The following is a 19,714-nucleotide window of genomic DNA, read 5'->3' on the forward strand; positions in this document are numbered from 1 at the left end:
CTAATCCCTCTTTAAGGCAACCAGAATTACAGTGTTAATGTACAAGTGCATCATGAATTTGTGTGCTGGCATAGTGATGTATTCTGTGTCGCCTTTCCCTGGCTAGTGATTTATGACACTTTAGTTGCCTCTGCTGCTGTGCTGAGATGATGTTCTTTGCAGAAGTGCCTGTATTTACTACATTTTTTTTCTAAAGCCATGCTACCCAGTTCAGAAGACATCACTGTGTACAAGGTGGGGTTTTTTTTTCCCCCCTGAGAGTATTCCTTTGCACATAGTCTTTAATGAATTTTACCTGCCACTTTGTCCGGGCACTTGGAATCATTTTACCCTTCTGTGCCTCTTTCTGCACTCAGGGCTCGGATGGGTTATGCAGCACATACCCATATTGCGTGTGAACGTTGCCTGCTCACCCCCTTTTCCCAGGTCACGTACAAAAAGTACAGGTCCTGTGGGGATCCTGCTGGTAACTCTCATTTTTCACTGAAAGGAAGTTAGTTTGCTGTAGTGAAATTCCTATTGCAACTTACTATTTTATTGCTGTTTGCTTTGCCTGTTCCAGTACTTTGGAATGCCTCGGGAATAAGATCCATGTTTATAATGCTTTACACTTAAAAATGTCTAATTTTTGCATTAAAATTAATGCCTGAAGTAAATTTTTATTAAATATCCATTATAGCTTGGAGAAAATGACATGTAGTGACTCCCAAAGGCCTCCTAACACCTGGCACAGGCTCAAGAACAACACAGGAGTTCCTAGACTGGAGTCCTGACTTTGTCATTTTCCTCAGCGAAAATAGAAAACGGGAGTGGTCTCTCTCATGAGCCAAAGGCTATGCCAGAATTATATTGTAGGCTATATAGATATTAGTAAGATAAATATACATGATTTTTACCTATTTAGTCCTGTAACTTTGTAAAGAGCTTTGCACACATGGAAAATAATATTCCTCTACAGGATAAGAAATGTAGTCAAAGATACTATCAACTACCTTTATTTTCTGTTTGTCCTCTCATATTGCAACATGGATGTTGCAGAGGTGTTGCTTCTGACTTTTTACTTTTTACTGTGCTTTTTAGTCTTTCTAAACACACGCCCTGCTACTTTGAAGGTACATCCATTGAAAGACAAAGCAAATAAGAAATGACTCCTCCTCACCATTGAGGCTTCAGCTTCTGTAGTTCAGCTGGTAATAGCTCAATAGTAAAACCCCAGAGAAAAATTGCCTTAGAATGAGGGAAAATTCCAAAACACTTTTTATTTCCTTTTTTTTTTTTTTTTCTTTCCTTTTTTTCCCCCTCCCCCCAGTTTGGGCACAGTTTTCCAGAGGGAGTGAAGGAATTCTTCAGGGGCTCCATGGAGAACAGAATTTGCCAGTGGTAGGAAGATGGAGTCTCTTTGAAGTTTCTCCCTTTCAGAAACCCCTTACACTTTTTTTTTGTCAGCTCTCCTTCATTTGCAAGGAAGAGTTATCCTGGCTTTGGAACCCTTAATTGAGGTTGCTTTTACAAAGGAAGAAAATTCTTGTTTTCTGGAGTAACTTTCAGTAGTCTTGCTGATAGCTGCATAGCATTGCTTGTATTGATCCTGGGAATAAAATATATTATAGTCCTTTTACTGGCACTTGAGGGTTTGTGTGTCTGCCAAGCTGGGGGAACCAGTCAAGTAATGCTTGAGGGCAGAGCTGCCATTCAGAGAGATACAGAGAGGCTGGAGTCATGGGCCAGCAGCAGCCTTGTGAAGATCAGCCAGGGCAAATGCAAAGCCCCGCACCCAGAAGAGCCCTGTACAGTTGCAGACCAGCAAGTTCTGGGCGAGGGGGACCATCACCTCCCTCAACCTGCAGGCTCTGCTCCCGGTAGTGCAGCCCAGGGTGCTGTTGTCCTCCCCAGCTGCCATGGTACCCTGCTGGCTCCTCTTTGGCATCCTGCACTGTGCTGTTTTCAGATTGCATCCTAAGCTCTGTTGTTTTCTGACTTGTGAATTCAGTCTTAAACAGCTTTAAGTAAACAGATAATACTGTTACGTGTTACTGCCTATAGACTCAAACCCATTTTGCTCATAAGAATAAGTGCTTTCCCTGAAGAATTTATATTTAATTATAAGTTAAATCTTCATATATAATAATTCTGTGTGCACCCAACCCCAGCAAAAACTAGGTAATTATTTAAACCATGAAATAAGTCAATTCCATTTGGAACTAATGGTAGAATTTTGTTAGAAACACTGCAGTTATCTGTTGCTACAGCACCTACAATTTGAATTGCCTTTTTTTTTGTTTCTAGTTAGCTTTTTGCAAGGCCATTCCATGTGAACATTTTATCTGGGAGACAGATTATGTGAGCAGCCTTCTGCACGCAGTGGGTGGATATGAGCCCGATAGTACTGTGCTGTGCATGGAGCGGTGGCTTTTTTCTTATTTTCAGTTGCAATTCTGTGTGCTGAGGGTAACCTGTGATGTCCGAGATGTTTTGTAGTGTGGCTGATTGAGGGACCGGAGAACACAGAAAAGCAATTATAGCTGAGGCCAGATGGGGTATCTCGGTCATTAGTGCTTGCAGCTTGATTTCATGGGGTTAGTAGCAGGGCAGTCACAATTAAAACCCGTGCTGTGGAACTTGCTCCCTTCGTTATTGCAGCGCATGTTTGGCAAGCGCCTCTGCCATCCACGGGTTCTTACCCGCTCCTCCTGTTCCTGCCCCTTCTGAAGCCAGAGAAAGGCTGAAGGGAAGAATTGGTTTTCCCCTTCTTTGGTTGCACATCAGATCAGGTAATGACTTAGAGAGGATACAAAGTGAGTTTTGGGATCTGAAGGATCTTTTGTGTAAAGATACAGGGCCATCTACTACACGTAATGGAAGTTAGTCAGTTGGCTGCCCATCGGTAATTTTCTGAAATGCTGTCCTCCTATTCAGGAGCTACTATCCGCTGTTAGTGTATCAGATTTGCTGTTTCTTTTCAGTAATGTTGTAGCAATTTAATTTTAAAGTATGGTCTGTGGCTGAAAAATACACTTCTGCCAACCCTGAAATCTGAAGTGATTGCCTGCTGACTTGAAGGGGAAGTTGATTTCTTGTATAGAAATCTAGAATCCAGTATTTTGCAGGATTGTTGTTCCGCTTGTTCCTTAGTTCCCATGGTACTCAGCATTATTTTCCCCCTTCCGGTAACACAGACTTTTGTCAGTGCTGCTGTTCCTTCTGGTATCTGCTTCCCTTTCTTCACTTTCCTTTCGTTTCACTGTACGGCATCTGTCCATCAGTAATTTCCACGGCTATTGCTTGAGATGACGATGAGCTCATATCATTGAGTTGTTTCAGCGTGTTTGAAGACTATTTTCTTGCATGTGTTTTTTTATTTTTATATATATATATATTTATTGTAGTTGTTTTGGTCACAACTTAAAGTCGGAAACAGGCTTTGAAAAATAAAACTTAAACTCTGCAGATCTTGCACGTAGGTTGCATAAGTAAGTCCTATGGAACAGTCCTCATGGTATGGACGTGACGCTTCTGGTCTAGGCTAATGTTGCTAATCTCTGCAATCTCTCCCCAGTGAGTATGGTGGATTGTAAAGCTTTAACTGTCCTTTGATTTACCAAAAAAAAACTGCTGATAGGTTTTTCTGCCTGTCCCTAAAAATCCATCCTGTGGAAACATGAGAGAATGAGGTGTGTGTGTCCTGTCTTGAAATCCATCATTTCTGGGTGGGATGTGAAACAGTATGCTTCCCTTTTTTACTAAACTTCGTGCTTTTAAGAAGGTTTAAGAGTATGTAAGTACCGGCTGCATGCGAACTCAGGTGGTGTTAGGATTTCTGACTTTACATGTGACTATTTGGGGAGAGAGGTCCTGGTTCTGTGCCCTTCTGAATACCTTGAAAGGGGAAAAAGATCTGAGTGACAAGTTGTTTCAGAGAGGCTTTCTTCTTGTTCCCCTCAACGTCAGGTTTCATGCACTTACAGCGTTTCTTCTTACGTCATCACTTGGTGTGCAGTTTGGGTTATGCCACCTTCTGACTTTTAGGGTGGAGTTTGAGGTTAGCATCCTACTTCTAACCACGATACTTGTTGAGTTACAGTCATAGCAATGGTGATTGACAGGAGCCTTGACAGGCAGCATCAACGGGTATTTTAGTTGTTGTTCACAGTAAAGGGCTGATGAGTGGAGAAGCCTACTTGCCTTTTAGGAAGGGTGAATAATTTGATGAATATATAAAATACTATTTTTGTTATTGAAATAGTGGCAAGGAGGAAAGAAAGTAGGTAACTTTTTTGCCTGGATTGGTTGTTTTCATAGCCTTTTCCTGACAAGAAGTATAAGTGGACTTAGAACAAACCAGATGGGTTCTTCTTAACCAATTGATAGTTGGTAATGCCACGTGTTTTATTTTTTCCAAGGCACGAGTGTGATGTGTTTTTCCTTCATGCTGGTCTCTTGGGCCGTAAGTGGTTGTGACTGATGGGGGGAGTGGGATAAAGCCTGTTGTAGCAGCACCAGGGAGCTCGGCTCTCTGCAGGAGGTCCTAACCTAAAGATGATCTTGTTGCTGCCATGAGCGTAAATCTGCTGTAGAGTCAGCCGAGTTGGCATTTAAGACAACGGTGGGGCTTTTGTATCAGCTGGGCGAGGATGGGCAGTTTGTTTCTCTCTGCCTGGAGTCAGCGTTGGGTACATTCAGATCTTTCTGGTGCTCACGTGGCCGCGTACTCCTAAGAGCAAATACATCGCATTCCTGAGCCGCCCTCCTCCAGCTCTTTCGCCCAGCCGGTGCAGTCTCCCCGGCGCAGCAGAACGCCTCCTAAACCTGGGATAATGCAGCTGCCTCTGCTGGGACATGCATCGAAGGGGTGGGTTTTGCAGTCGCTTTCCTGACTCGCATGCCAACGCCAGCAGTCCTGCTCCTGGCGTTTATGGTCAGCCCTGAACTCCATGTGGCCGCAGCTGTTCCTCAAGGATTTCCCTGAGCGCTGATGGGAGCCCGACACAGCTGGAACACCCATAGATTTGTATAATGCCTGCTTACATTTGAACTGGATACACTGGGTGATCTGGTTAAAGCCAAAAAAAACCCCAAGTGTTGTTTATACCATCTGGGAGAGAGGCCCTATTACAGTGTGATGGTGGGATTGTAAAGAAGGGCTTGGATAGAGACAGTCTATGTGTGAAAGCCCATAAAAAGCAGTATGGGCAGAGTCAGCATTTCTTGGATTTAAATTGTAGGTGACTTGAAAGCGTGTTACAGGCTGGTTCATTGCTATTTGGCTTTAAACCTTAGTCAGACTTCTGTGCAGTGTTAATATAAATTAAAGCAGTGCTTTGTCTATTAGCATTTCAGTGCATAGTTATTTGGGTTTTTAATTTATAAATAATTTCAAAGAATTGTCTGGACTCTAATAGTTGGAGTGAATGCTATAGTGTATGGTGTCAAGTTTGGAATGCTGTGGGCATGCTGAATCATGTATGTCCCCTTGCAAATATCATTAAAAACTATTTTAAAAATACATTTCCTCAGCATACTGTTTATGGCAGTAAATGCCTCTGCGGTTAAAATCTGGAGGTGGTAGCTGAGACCTTGACTCGGATGCTTCAGCAAGTGTTTGTGTAGATGCAGTAAACTTTAAGATACTTAGAGTACACAAGTTACCTTCAAGTGTCTGGCCAACCATAGTACTGAACACACAGTCCTATTACTATGCAGTTGTACAACATTCAAACGTATATAAAGGTATCTTTCGTGCAAGCTAAGTTTCAGTTATATGGTTATTTTGCTCCTTAAAGCAGAAACAAAATTACTGTTTTGAGTAAGAAATGAAATAACTAAAATCAGTCCTTTATATATGTGTGTGTGTGTATATATACATGTCCTAGTATTTAGCAAAACTATCATGTGGTTTCTTTTTCTACAGGGGAGAAGTTTCAGGCTTCTCAGTACGTATAGTTTTGCAGGGAGAATTGTAGTAAATATGAGTGATGTTCTTTAAATGGCAAATTTCTCAGCCATTTACTTCCATGGATGTTACTGTGAGGTTTTGTTTAAAAATAAACACCAAAAACCAACCACCCTTTGCCCACCCTTAATCCTTGGGGTTTCTTCCTCTGCAGCTTCTCCTGGTATTAAAAAGTACAAACAGTCTCCAGCTTTGAAGTTTGGGCTAGTGTGCATGCTTTATTTTTGAGGTTATACAAGTTTGGTTTATCCAGTAGATCTCGCACAACTGAACAAATTCACTGATGGTAGGTAATAATCTTAAAATAGGTAACCACGCTTTTGCACGTGTCATCCATCGGTGTGCCTGCTGATGTCATGTGGTTGGCTCTGGAAATCTGGTGTGCACAAGCTACTGTCAGAATATATTTTAAGTGATGTAGCTGAATGAGACTTCTATTTTAGTGCACTGTTGTAATCTGTTTTAACATGTTATTTTTAGTTCTTACAAGATGTTGCTTCTCTGTACTCTTCTGAATGATTAGTGATGAAACTAGGAAGTTGACTAGTCTCATGTGAGAGCAGAACGTTCTGCCCCATCTTGGGGAAAAAAGTTTCAAAGTACTTATTTTCTAAATGGTATTATTCATTTCAAAGCATTTACGATGTTAAATTAAAACCAGACTCTTAAAATTTGTGTTGATTGACTGACTGCTCTGTCAACGCCAAAACACTGAATCACCAGTCAGCTTCTCTTGGAGGGAATGGGGAGTTATCCATGGAGGCCAGCCAATTCTACAAACACATTTTACATTATTCAACAGTTGTTTGAAGCTGCAGTGTACTGGTCAACTTATTTAATCATAATGTAGACAGACACAGACTGACACAAAGTATGCTTTAAACCCTTCTAGGCTGCAAGTCGAGTGTTGTGTTTGCTCCTAGGCTTTTAAGAGAGAATTGTCTGCCCCAGTGTCAGTGCTTTCACCTACCTTCTTCGGGAAGCCTCATTTAGGTGTATTTGGGGGACTTTTTTTTTTTTTTATTCTAGGTTGTTGACTTTTTTTTAAGTTTGCAATAGACTTTGATATCAAAACTATTCAGAATGTGTCGTGTTGAACCTTAGGGGAGCTATTAGTCCTTTGAAGCACTAACATAGCTTGGATGTGCTCATATGAAATCTTTTTTTTTTTTTTCTTAAGGGAATGCAGGTGGTTTAGGCTTGAAGACATTGTTTATGTTCAGAGATGCATTAGGTAAACTTTGCTTTTTTTTTTTTTAATATCCTGTTTAAGCCAGTGCCCAACTCTCTGTGCTCTTTTTTAGATTTGAACCCACTTTTATTTTCCTAATTTATTTTCCCAATAAGCAGTTAGACTAAGCTAATGGAAGCTAGGCCTTCATAAGACTGAAGGACTGCAAAGGTATGTGCACCAGTTTCACTGATACAGTTTTTAACCAAAAGGTGCTGTTTTAACTGACACAATTTTGAGAATAGGCTTGTCCTACCTAACTTGGCTAGCAGCCTGGAAAACGCCAGCGTGTTAACTATTAAGAAAAGATACCACCTTTGTTTTCATCCCTGAAGCTTGTAAGCTGACTCAGCGGTCTCTTCTCTTTGCTTTTGGAGATTTGACGCTTGCAGCTTTACAAGCTCAGGTACAGGGGAGCAGAGAGAACCTTGTTAATGTTTAAATGTTATCTCAGTTCAGTAGCAGTGGTGGGGGCTGCAGGACTTCAGCTGGGAGTTAGGAAGTGTATTTTAGGTCTTCCTGTTATGTCTATCTGTAACAGTGGTTTCAGTCGCTCATCAGTTCACCTTTTGAGATGCATGTCTCCTATCGCCCTGCTTTCCTCAGGGCTCAGCCAAAGCCTCTGTACAGGGGGATGTGCCTTCTGTCCCTGAGGGGAGAATCTCCACCATCTCCCCCAGGTTAATGGCTCTTCCTTGATAGTTTCATGGGAGCTTCTCTATCCTATGTTAAGTTTTTTTTTATTTATTAGACGTATTCATCAAAGTGTGAGCACATCCCACATTTACAGTAATTTCCTGAATATCAGACTTAAGCAACTGCAGTTCTGGGTTTTCCCTGGGCCATTTGGAAGAATTTACAAATTTTCCAAACTCACATGCGTAGTTTTTCAGCCATTCAAGGGCTCATGCATGTTTCCTTGCACACTCATGAATGAAGGGAATGATATTTGGAAATCAACTTCATGTGGTCCTGCTGTTGAGTGCAATTAGAATTGATTGGTAAAGGGGTGGTACCAAACTTTATATAGCTACAGTGAAAAACAGCTGAGCTTGTTTGCCGAGTGGCACCCTGATTACGTTCAAGGTGTTTGCATCCAAACTCCACATGGATCTTCTGGCCTTAGAGTGCTGGGCTGAACGCAGCCACTGAACCAGAATGAAAGTTTCTGCTTTCTCATTTGTGTCAGTTTGTTAGGATGTGTGAAGAAAATGTTGTAAGCAGGTAAATGTCACATAAAACTGAAGACGCAAGAGTAGAGTGACTTAATCTGAAGAGAAGTTGAAGAGCCTGCCACTGAACTGCTAGGTTGGCAGAGCTTTCTCTGAACTTCAGTCTGAGAAATCAATGTCTGATTGGCAAGTTAGAAATAAGCAATGTAGTAAAAGTATTAATCTGTTGTGCCAAACTTTTTGATGGTATGTTATGTCGCTTGATTTTGTATGCTTATGAAATGTGGTTCTGTCAAAGCAAGCTGAAATTTTGTGTTGGCCGTTGCATTGAAAGGCCTGGGAAGAAGTGAGGTAGGTCAGGTTACCATTAGTTTCTGGACTCCCTAGAAGCTCATGGAAGATATAATCTGTGTATATAGCCATGTGCTGATGCTATTTATAGCGTAATTGGCTATGTCAACTCTCAGTTTTTCCTCTCTCCCTTCCTATCTGAGTTCATTTTTCATCCCTGTTCTCAGTTCAGTTTGCCTTCCCTTTGCCAGCTCAAGAGCTGGCAGCTTTGCCAAGCCTACTTTTCTGTTAAAACTGCTGCTGCTACCTTCAGCAGCCACAGGAGAGGGGTGACCTGCGCTTGTCCTTGCTTTCAGTTGTTTTTGCCTAGAAGAACAGCTTACTCTGTGCTTGCCAGAAGATGGCCCAAATAGCTGGTATTTGAAGTAATTGGGGTTTTTTGGGTTGTTTGCTTTTTGGTTTTTGGTTGGTGGTTTGTTTTTGTTTTTTTTTTTTAATCTGTAACTAGGTGTTTTACCAGATCTGCAGAGAAAAATAGAGCAGGAAATGATAGCTTGTACTGCTTTGCTAATAGAATGGCTGTATGTAGAGTATGAGGAGAGAGGGTGTAAAGATAAATGATTCAAAGCTGCTGCAATGTGTCAGTCTCTTCTTTATGTTGGCTTCTAACTCAAAGTTACAGATTCCCTTTCTCTCACAGGGACTACTGCCTTAATTTTTAAGCCCATAAGTAGTCGTTGGCTTTCCTCTTGCAGGTTCTCCAGTTGACGATGACTGCAAGGCATGGACTTTTAAATCTTTGAAGGGGCTGATACTTTTCTCCAGCTTTTCCAGTTTCACAGTGTTGACTTGTGTGAAAACTTGGTTCGCTAGTCTTGCTTACTAGGTCATGGAGGATGTTAGCATAAAGTTCTACTCCGATGAAAGTTAGTATGGAAATACTTGGATTAGCTGTGTCCCAAAGAGTTTACTTTACCCCTTTCAGTTTCCTCTGTTTTGAATAAGGCTGACAGGAGTTTCTCCCCACTGATATTTTCTTTCTGTTGCAAGTTTCTGTCTCTGCTTGTGAAGAATTTGCAGAAGAGTTATGAAGCCAAGCCAAGTTGTATGAATCCAAGCCTTAGCATGTTTAAGTCAGTAATCTTGACGTTGCTCAGACAAGGTAGTACCAATACAGTCTTTTTTCCTTCAATTTGATTGTTACTTTGTATACCTTGTGAAAAATCATAGGTTGATGTGTGCTTAAACTGGAATGTATTTCCTCAGGACCGTTGTTTGTCAGGGATGAACAATTTCTTGAACTAGAAATACTTCACAGATGGACCAAACAGGGACAGGTCAGATTTTTATTTTTTTTTCTTTTGGTTCTTCATTCTGGTGGTGTGTGGGGTTTTTTTTTTTCTTTCTTTGAATAATCTGTCAGATGACCCATGCCAAGGATTTCCAGTGAAGTCTTTGTGAGAACATCTGATAAATTTTGGTAGGAAGTAATTGGTCTTGCGTTTAGACATCTTGTTTTGCTCACTGAGATTTGCAGTTCCTTCAGCAAACAGCAAAAGTGACATCTCCTTGACTGATGCAGCTTTCTTTAATCTGAGCTAAACAATAAAGTTATTTTACATTAATAAATTAATATGACAGAACACACGTCCTCTCTCCATTTTATGTTTGTGGTTTGGGTGTCGTTCCCCCCCCCCAAGGAATTTTACGTTGTCACGTTAACTGGTATTTTCCCCTCTTCAGTAAGTGTTTGCTATTACTGCTTCCTTTTTTTTTTTTTTTAAGGAATGATAACTAAACTTGCAGGTATCCCACTGCAAGAGGAATGGAAAAAATAGAGGAAAAAGCTTCAGTCTGTTTATCTGCGAGTCTTCCTTTTTTATATATGGGTGAGGGTATCTTAATTCTCTGTGGAAGGACGTCAAAGCTACTTCCAAATGAAATCACATTTTCAGCTGCGCTGATGTGCTGTGGCTCCCAAGGTTGAGTGTTTTAGCTGATGCCTCTTTACATAGTGAACAAAAGTGTATGGACTGTGGATTATTCCCTCTGATGTTACCTTTGTGCATTTAACTGCTAATTAGAGTAATGGCTGACACTCTAAGGATCCTGATGCTTAGCAAAAAAATTGTGGTTTCAATCAGTTCTTCGGTTAACAACTTAATGCTGCTCGTTTGGGCCGATGGCCTAAAGTTAATTTTCCAGAGTTAAACATTTGCAAGTAGACCATCTGTACACGAGTTAGCGATCAGCAGCTTCTTAAGTGTGTGAGTGCTTTGGTTTGATAAACACAAATTGGGCGGATTGCAGAGTGGTGAGGGCGCTTTCATGCTTTCTCGATTACTCATGAATTCCAGAGGGTATCTTAGGACAGCGCTCATGTGCTAGGCATGAGTGCTCAGCCTAAAAGAGAATGTTCTTGGGTTAAAGAAGGTTAGTATTAAAAGCGTTTGCAAAGGAATCGAGTGGGTGAGCAAATCCAGTGTGTGTCTTAAATATATTTCTTTGCAGAAACTAAGATTACTGAATGCTTAAAAATTGTAATGCCCAAGAAGCACCAAAGGGGAGACCTTGTCTAGTAAGAAAATGCAAGTAATGCCTTGAGTTGGAACTCATCGATTACTTTTATGGGAGAACTGATGAGACAGGTGGCTTTGTTTTGGAGAGCCAGCAACTTCATTGTTCATAGTCTAAAATGTTAAGGAGTCTTGGGCATTCTGGTCTCGGGTGCCTGGTTCTCTTGACTGCCAGTAACTGTGGTTAAAAAAAAAAAAAAAGCCGCACACCCCAAATTTTCTCTCTGCTTGGCATACGTGTATTTGCTTACTTATTTATACCGTAAAATGTTAAACCACCACCACCAAAAGACTTCATTATTTATCTGGGTCACTTTTTTTGTCCTTTCCATGTGGGTAATTTTGCAGTACATGACAGTTTGACACGAACTCACTTATACTGTTTCACAAAGCAATATATTTCCCATGTCCTGCAAATTGTTACATTTTGTGACTTTCCTTATCATGGTTCAATTGGGGCGAGGGAATTGTCACACTAACTGGCAAAAACAATGTATATTATGCTACACCAGCCGAATCGCAAATTTGTTTGCTTTCCAATTTGCCGCTAAAGGCTGAGTCATTCTTGCTGTTATAACAAATACATATTAGATAAGTTATCGCAGCAAAACTGTTTCTCGTCTCTTGCAGTTGATAATAGCAGAAGTTTCAGACTCTAAAGTCAAAAACAAGGGTTTTTTTTAAATGCTGACAGTATTTTAGACTCAAATGACTGTATGAAATGCTTCTGACACTGAATATGGCTGCTCTTTATGTGAGGTTGATGATGACTGGTGTTCCCCCAGACTTTCTGCAGAAAGTGATGCTGGTCCTCATTTTCTTCAGCAATGTTGATGTTAAAAGATTCCTTTCTTGATTTCCCTTCAGCAAAGAGAAAAAGTACCCATTTCAGTACCTTATAAATGAAACTATTGCAATAGGATGCAAATTCATGCTTCTCTAACTGCAAAATTATCTTTTTGAGGAACAGGAGGCAACCAAGTGTGCCTTTGAAAAAACCCCGGTGTTGGCCAGAGACCTGGGAACTGCCCTAAACTTCTAATATTAGGTTTTTTAGCTCAGTGACAGATGCTTCGGTCATTTACGTGCCTGAAGACCCTTTCCATACCTGAGTCCTAACTCCTTGTGATTTCAGTGAGAATTGGCTTTGCTCTAGCTACTCGGTCTCAGTGTTTTCTTTGTTCTGAATGAGTTTTAGTGGCTGTGTCACACAGGTGTTGAGCAACAGTTAATGTCAGGGTTTAATGTACATGCTAACTTACCAGCAAAAACCCTTAAATTAAATCTTCCCTGTTGTTAGGAATGCTGTTACAGGATTGGACCTGGATCTGCTTTCAGTGCTGTTCAAGCTTCATGAGAGCTTGATAGGGTTTCCGTGGTACTTGGGATTTTTTTCAAGAGGGTTGGCTTTCAGTGGAAACCCAATTATCTTCCTCTTCCAGCCCAGCTTTGCTTTTGTTTCGTTCCTTTTTTCTCTGTAAGAAAGGAAATTACAGAACCCTTATTACATTATTTGGTATCTTTAACTCACTGTTTTGATTTTTGTGGGTTTATCTTCCTGCAGCGAAACCGATAAGTAATGACTTTACCAAATATTAAGTCACATTACTTGTTACATGTAATATGTTGTCATAACGTGAGACCCATAATGACTACACTATGATTACTGGAAAGGGACCGAGCAGCTGAAGTGCCCAATCTCAAAATTACAAGTATATTTGAATTTTGTAGTTTCAAGGACTTTTCATGCAGTGTAGCCATCTCCTGTGAATGAAGTTTGGCTTCATTTTTAGGTATTTTTATAACCACGGTGCTGCTATTTGGCAAAAACTATGTTCTGATTTCAGCCTAGAAGGAGCTACCAAAAAATTGCTTCTTCCCTTAGTAAAGTATATAAGGAAAAAGAGATTTTAAAGTGTTTCCTGCTATAGCAAAATCCACTCTACTTACATGGGATATACAAATGTTTTACTGATTCAACTGCAAGTACTTTAAGCTATTTCTTAGCCTGCTCAAAGCACAGTTTCTTGCGAGTAATGCAAGCTGTGGAAGGCTTTTATTTGTTAACATTTTAAAAAGGGGGCAGGAAGTTAAAATTACCAGTATAAAGCAAAAAATGCGCTGAAACAGTTGATTTGAAATACTTTAATGTGATGGGTTACATTTCGCAGATAACACTATATTGGGAAAACTATTTTTGATATTTTATGTAAGAGAGGTGAAAGAGTTTGCAATCCAGAGATCTGACTTTAAATTCTGACTTAACCTTAGGGTTTTTTTTAGACAGCAGGCATTCATTGAGGTTAGTAGCCTGTTGGATTCTTGGTAGAAACTCACTTTTTTGCTTTTCTTTTAAATTCATGTTATGACTTTTTGCAGCTGGGATATTGTCACTGCAGGCACTGTGGTCGCAGTGGATGTCTTGGCCTGGAAAACTTTGTTCTGATCTCTGTCAAAAAAAACCTGAAATTATTACTATTTCCAGCAAATGCATAAAGATATGGGGATGTGCCATACAGCAAGCCAGTGGGCCATGTGAACTGATAGCTGATGAAGCTAATCGGGCCATCCGTTAGCAAGATGACCAGCTTGTTTCACAGGCACATCCTCATGTCTGAAGGCTCAAGAAACCAAACCACCACCTTCTAAGGGTCTTTCAAGTCAGCTGAGCTCAGTGCAGCATGGGAAGTTAAATACACTACTGCACGGGGAGGCGTTTGATGTTTGATGATGAAGGTTATTGCAGATTACGGTTCAGTGTCTGTTTTCAATTTCTCACTTCTTGACTAAAAAGGATGTTTTTGTTGTACATGTAGGCTTGTTTCAACAAAGGTTCAAAGATCTATGTACAGGACAAAACACAAGCCCAAGAATGTACTTGGAGTGATTGAGTAAGATGGGCTAATGGTCTTGTTTAAAAAGTCTTCTGAAAATAAAGTTTGACGCTATGTTTTGAGGAGGAATTCTTTGCCTTGGAAACACAGAAGGGAAAAAAAAAAATCCAAAAGACAGCTGTCTGTGAACTTGAGTCTGGAAACGAGTATTCTTATCACAAGGAGAAGCACATGCTACTTAATTCTACACAAGACATTTTTCCTCTCTTGTATTTCGTTCAAGGAAGGGAAGCCTGAAGGATTAGTCACAGCATGGGAGCAGCCCCACCTTCCATACCTTAATTAACAGTGTTCTTCTCAATGTGTTTCATGCCTTTTAGATGTCTGTTTGTGTTCAAAACCAGTTTTTGACTAGAAAAGAAAACACAGATTAGAAAAATGTATTTCTAACTTAATTTTTCTGTTGCTTATGTCTTATGTATGAATTACTTAAGAGTTAATAAAAAATAAAATGTAGACTTTTCCCCCACATTTTCCCCAGATAAAATTAATTACATGTTTGATTCTTTGACTCTAGGCTATGGTGGCTTGTTATCCAGGCAATGGGACAGGATATGTGCGCCATGTTGATAATCCAAATGGAGACGGAAGATGTGTTACTTGTATATATTATCTTAATAAAGACTGGGATGCCAAGGTATGTGACAATTCCTTTCTGTAACTTTTTTTCTTTACATATACTTGCTAATGCACCCATGCTACAGGTCTTTGTTCATGTCCTTATTTTTGTGCCTTAGTTCTGTTCTTAAATTATGTTAACTGTGGGTATCTTTTGCCCCCCCTGATTCTGCTGTTAGAGCAGATAGAGATGAGGGCATTTATTTTCAAGGTTTTGAGTGATGCCAGCAGGACCTCCTTGACTGTGAGATTAAAGGAAAGTTGCATGTTTTTCATGTATGTTTCTTAATTATAAGTATCTGCTAGTATCCAAGTTTCATAAATACCTAATTATGCAACTTACTGTACCTTATTTATATGGTAAACACCCACACGCACATACACAAAGAGAAAATAATATTTGAAAGACAATTGCTGTTAGTTTATTTCTCCCTATATTCCTGTTGAATCTTGAGTTTACTGTTTGTGCAACAAGATTACTTAATTGGGTATGCTTATAGAAAGAAAGATGCTGTAGCTTGGGAGTGGTTACAAATAAGCCGAGTATTGCTGTTATTGCTGTGTCAGTACAGTTCAAAGCAGCACAAGTCTTTGTATCACTGTAGATACAGGATGTAGAATAGATAAGGATTTATAACACAGTTTAAGCGGTCTAAGAATTTACTACCAGTGCCTCAAAACTCTCCATAGATGTAGTGACTATGATAAAGTAACTTTTTAATAAGGATTTTCCTAGCGATTCGGTGAGATTAGTTAGATTTGAAGAATGGACGTAGCTAACTGGCTGTATTGAAAGCATGAGAGAGTAATGCAAAGACAGCTTTGTTTATTCCTTGATTGCTGTGCAGTTAGCTATGGAGAACTTTATTCTCATTCTTCATGGAAAAAAAAGATAAAACTACTGATACTTCCATCGTACTTTGGAAGTAGCATGTGGAAGAGCATATAAGCTGCCAGTTTCTGTGAATTAGGTGCACCAGATATGGATAACACAGGTTGCAGCTGGGAGGTTTTCTTTTTCTTTTTTTTTTTTTTTCCCTTTTCTTGAGTGTTCTCTATTTCTTAGAAGAGCTGGACAAGACAATGAGACTGATAATGCACATGTGTAAAAATGGTAGATCGGAAAGCTGAGTCAGAAATGGATGCATTTGAAGCTTTCTGTTTCTGACTTGCTCTTTGAAATGTCAAATTTGATCCTTCAATTAGAAAATGAATAACTAGCCTTTTTTGCCATAATAGCTTCTTCACGTATAAGTGCACTGATTGGACTAAACATCTTCAAATGCAGCTTTGGGGCATTTTTAGCTGATTTACGGCTTCTCTCCTGGAAAAAAAAAAAAATAATTACATACCAGAGTGTAGGAGTCAAGCAAATTGCATTTTCACAATAACTGTGAAAAATTTACTAGCTGGATATTTAATTTATGAATAAAGGTATTTAATTTCCTGCAAAATCTATTTTAAATTACAAATTAATATATTACCAAGTATATTGGTTAGCAAAGAAAGAAACTCAAGCTTTCTTTAGGAGAACAAATTGATCTAGATTGTCACTTCTTGTTTGCTGATCTAGACCACAGTTAAAAAAACATCTTTTATATCAGTTACCTTGTTTAGTACTTGCACTGTTATGACTTTATCATGAAGGTCTACGGTGGCTATCTACAGTTAGATTTAACAATGTCAATACCATCAGTAGGAAGAACTTAACGTGACTTAAAAATAATTAACTGCACCTAGAAAACCGCTGTTTTCTAGGCATGCATAGGTAGGTCCTATTGTTTTTCAAAGCCTGAAAGAGATCTAAATTGACCAGGAGTAATAGAGAGTCAAGCTTTAGTTTGAAGTTTCCCATTCTTTCCTCACCTTAATTACAGAAACATGATGTAAACTTGTGCTGCTGTTAAATGAAACAGTCTCTTTAATGGGGAAGCGTAAAATTTGGATGTGAAATACAGTGTTTCTCTCATCTGTATTGGCATATTTTTAGCTACCTGTGTGTTATCAGTCAGTCCTTTCTATTTTTTGTGGGTAGGTAATGCAGCTAAAGAACAACCAATCTAAACCTGTAGCTTTTTACTAAAACACGAATGGAGGTTTAGTATTTGCAAGCATTCTGGAATTAGTCAGTGAAAAATGTGTAAAATGTTTTGTTAAATGACATGTATCAACAGAAAAACCATAGATTCATAATTTCTGTAGCATCTGATAAAGGCTTTTATTTCAGTTCCAAGTGTCTGAAATATTTGAAAATGTGATATTCAATACTTTTAAATACAATGAGACATTGTTTTCAAGCACTGGTTTTAACTACTTAATTTGTAGGTAAGTGGAGGCATTCTTCGGATATTTCCAGAAGGTAAAGCCCAATTCGCTGATATTGAACCCAAATTCGATAGACTGCTATTCTTCTGGTCTGATCGCCGCAACCCTCATGAAGTACAGCCAGCATTTGCTACAAGGTAGGGCTGATGGACTCTCTCTATATATTGCATGATGCCTCTTGTTATCAAGAAATGAACAAATCCTAATGAGAAATGAGTGACACCGTGAATTATGACCTGATCCCAGATCTTTCCATGTACAGTTGCAGTTGCAGGGTTTTTTTTCTACCAATTGATTAGGCTTCTGCTGAGTTTGTACCAATGTCTGATCTCTTATTTTGGAGAAGACATCCTCTTGAGTGGGTGGGAAGGACTGGAAATGCCAGAAGTTTCTGAGCATGTACTTGGCAGAACTGGGTAGAAGCACGCAGAGCCGTAAGCAGACCCTACCTTAGCCAAGGGGTGTGGTCTTCATTACTTCTCTGTAATAGCTTTATGCTCTCCTCCCTTCCCTTTGTCCTTAGTACCTTCCTGTACTAGGTACTTCGGTTTTGTGTCCCCTCTTGTCGGGAGAAAGTTGTTAGAAAATAGTCATTTTTCAAGCTAAGCCACCTCATTCTAGTTCAGGAATTGGGGGGGGGCTTTGAGGCAGAAACGACCATTTATACACAAATCTTCCCTTCCTCTGGAGTGTTAGAGGAGTTGCTCCCAGTCAGAGACACAGGCGGAACTTGATGTCTCCTTTGTCCCTCAGTACAGGGCAGGGGATGATGCTAAAGGTACCCGCATTCACCACCCCCACATCTTGAGTGGTGTTTCCAGATAACGTTAATAGGTAAAAATCCCTGGAGTCCTTGATCCAAACTTCCTGTTGCCCATGTCGAAACACGCTTGCCTGGCCAGAGCACTGAGCATTGGCTGGAGCTGTGAGATAACACAAGTACCTTTGCAAGAAGTAACTTGAAACTACCCTCAGCACGTCCTCTTGCAGCCTTTCGGGAGGCTGTACCGCTCTCCCCTCCCCCTTTGTGCTCCCAGCAGTCAGAGGGTGAAATGCCATTTACTAAAGCTCCTTAAAGTCTTTTCTCAATAGCTGGCATTTCATATTTAAATCCTCCCCAGGCAGTGGAAAACCAAAGGAGCTGTGTAAGAAGGGGTAGTTAATTTTCCCTTGTGGCAAATGTCCAAAAAAAGAGGTTCTCCAAAAAAAGAGGTTCTCGCAGCGTGACTCAGTGATGGACTTGACCACGTAAAGTAAACGGTGAGGTCACAGGGCAAGGTGATAAGGACAGAGACTATACTATGCATTCTGGGCAAGAACCATCATAGCATAGCAACTCATCGGGGAAAAAGAAGCGTAAACTTAACAGCCATCAGTGTTACCCTTTCAATGACTGTTCAGGCAATACCTACTAATAGAAAAAAAAAACCTCCTTGCTTTGTGCTTTATGAAATATTTCTGCTGTCAGACTTTAGAAGTATCATCTCATTTAGGTTGTATTTTATGTCAAGTGCTTCACTGTTTTTCTTCATAGTTCAGGAGTTCTTCTCCCATCTGTTTCCCCAGGTACGCAATAACTGTGTGGTATTTTGATGCAGATGAAAGAGCACGAGCTAAAGTAAAATATCTAACAGGTAATTTCTTTTTAATATCTTCTGTGTTCTTTTTTTCTGGAAGAATAGCTAAGTAGTTCAGCCTCATCTGTGTCCCACCCCGTGCACAAAAAGGGGGGGAAAAACAGCGTAACTCAGAGTCAGGTTTTACTGGGAAGGTGACCCAGTGGTTGAGCTGCTAGGCAGCGACTTGCGAAATCCAGGTCAGTGCCTTCTCCTGCTCACACTTCCGCTGAGACCTGAGGCTGCTCGGTACTTTGATATGGGGGATACAGCTTCTCCCTAGCCTTGTCTCCCTAATAGGTATGGAGGATAAATACACCAGAGACTGTGAGGCATTGTGGAACCGAGAGCCCTGGAAAGAGTTTTGATCGAATATAGTGATTCCACAAGTGAATACAACTTAGCTTGACTAGAATCTCTATATTGCAAAAACAAAAGCCTAAAATTAAAATCTGGAATCAAAGAATAGAGTTACTTCCTTCGTTTCCAATTCCACATATCTAGCATCTGTTTTCTTTTTCTGGCTTCTCCCTCAAGAGGAAGCTGATCTAATTTTCCTGTTCAAATTAGCATTATAAGGAGAAATGGCCTAGGACTTCTGTCATGCTTTTAATTGCCATCACGATTTTGTGTTTGTTACAGTAGTTTAAAAATAAACCAAAATCAGGTGTACCACAAAGCACAGACATGCACAGGGCCAGTTTCTCCACGGTTTCGTCAAGAGCTCTGAAACCAATGATGTTGAGGACGTGTGCCCTGGTCATTTCCGAATGAGATTTCCATTCATTGCTGTTAGGCATCTGAAGCTCACAAGTAGCCCCAGAGCTGTCTAGCGGCTGCGGAAGCTGCAGTTTAGTTGAGTCCCCCTTGGTGCAGCCGGTGACTTTGTGCATTTCGGGAGTGGTGAGAGCACTGCAGCTCCTGCCTGGCTTGCAAAGAAACGATGGGAGTCCCTCAGCTCCGTCCGGGCGGGCTGTCCCGCTGCTTGGTGGCGCATGCCCAGCAAGGCACGGTGGCTTCCCAGGCTGTCAGGGATGCCGG

General features: G+C 40.3%; 1 protein-coding gene across 1 annotated transcript in view; it reads left to right on the forward strand.

Annotated features, from left to right (window-relative positions):
- EGLN1 (egl-9 family hypoxia inducible factor 1) overlaps nt 1-19,714 on the forward strand; it is a 44,663-nt gene that overhangs the window by 21,130 nt on the left and 3,819 nt on the right. Inside the window, exons 3-5 of the mRNA XM_009644141.2 lie at nt 14,632-14,751; nt 17,058-17,194; nt 18,624-18,691. Coding sequence (XP_009642436.2) covers nt 14,632-14,751; nt 17,058-17,194; nt 18,624-18,691 — 325 coding nt within the window. The remainder of the gene's footprint in view (nt 1-14,631; nt 14,752-17,057; nt 17,195-18,623; nt 18,692-19,714) is intronic.

This window comes from Egretta garzetta, unplaced genomic scaffold (assembly GCF_000687185.1).
Source record: "Egretta garzetta isolate BGI_Z169 unplaced genomic scaffold, ASM68718v1 scaffold118, whole genome shotgun sequence".
In the NCBI taxonomy this organism is placed as follows: domain Eukaryota; kingdom Metazoa; phylum Chordata; class Aves; order Pelecaniformes; family Ardeidae; genus Egretta; species Egretta garzetta.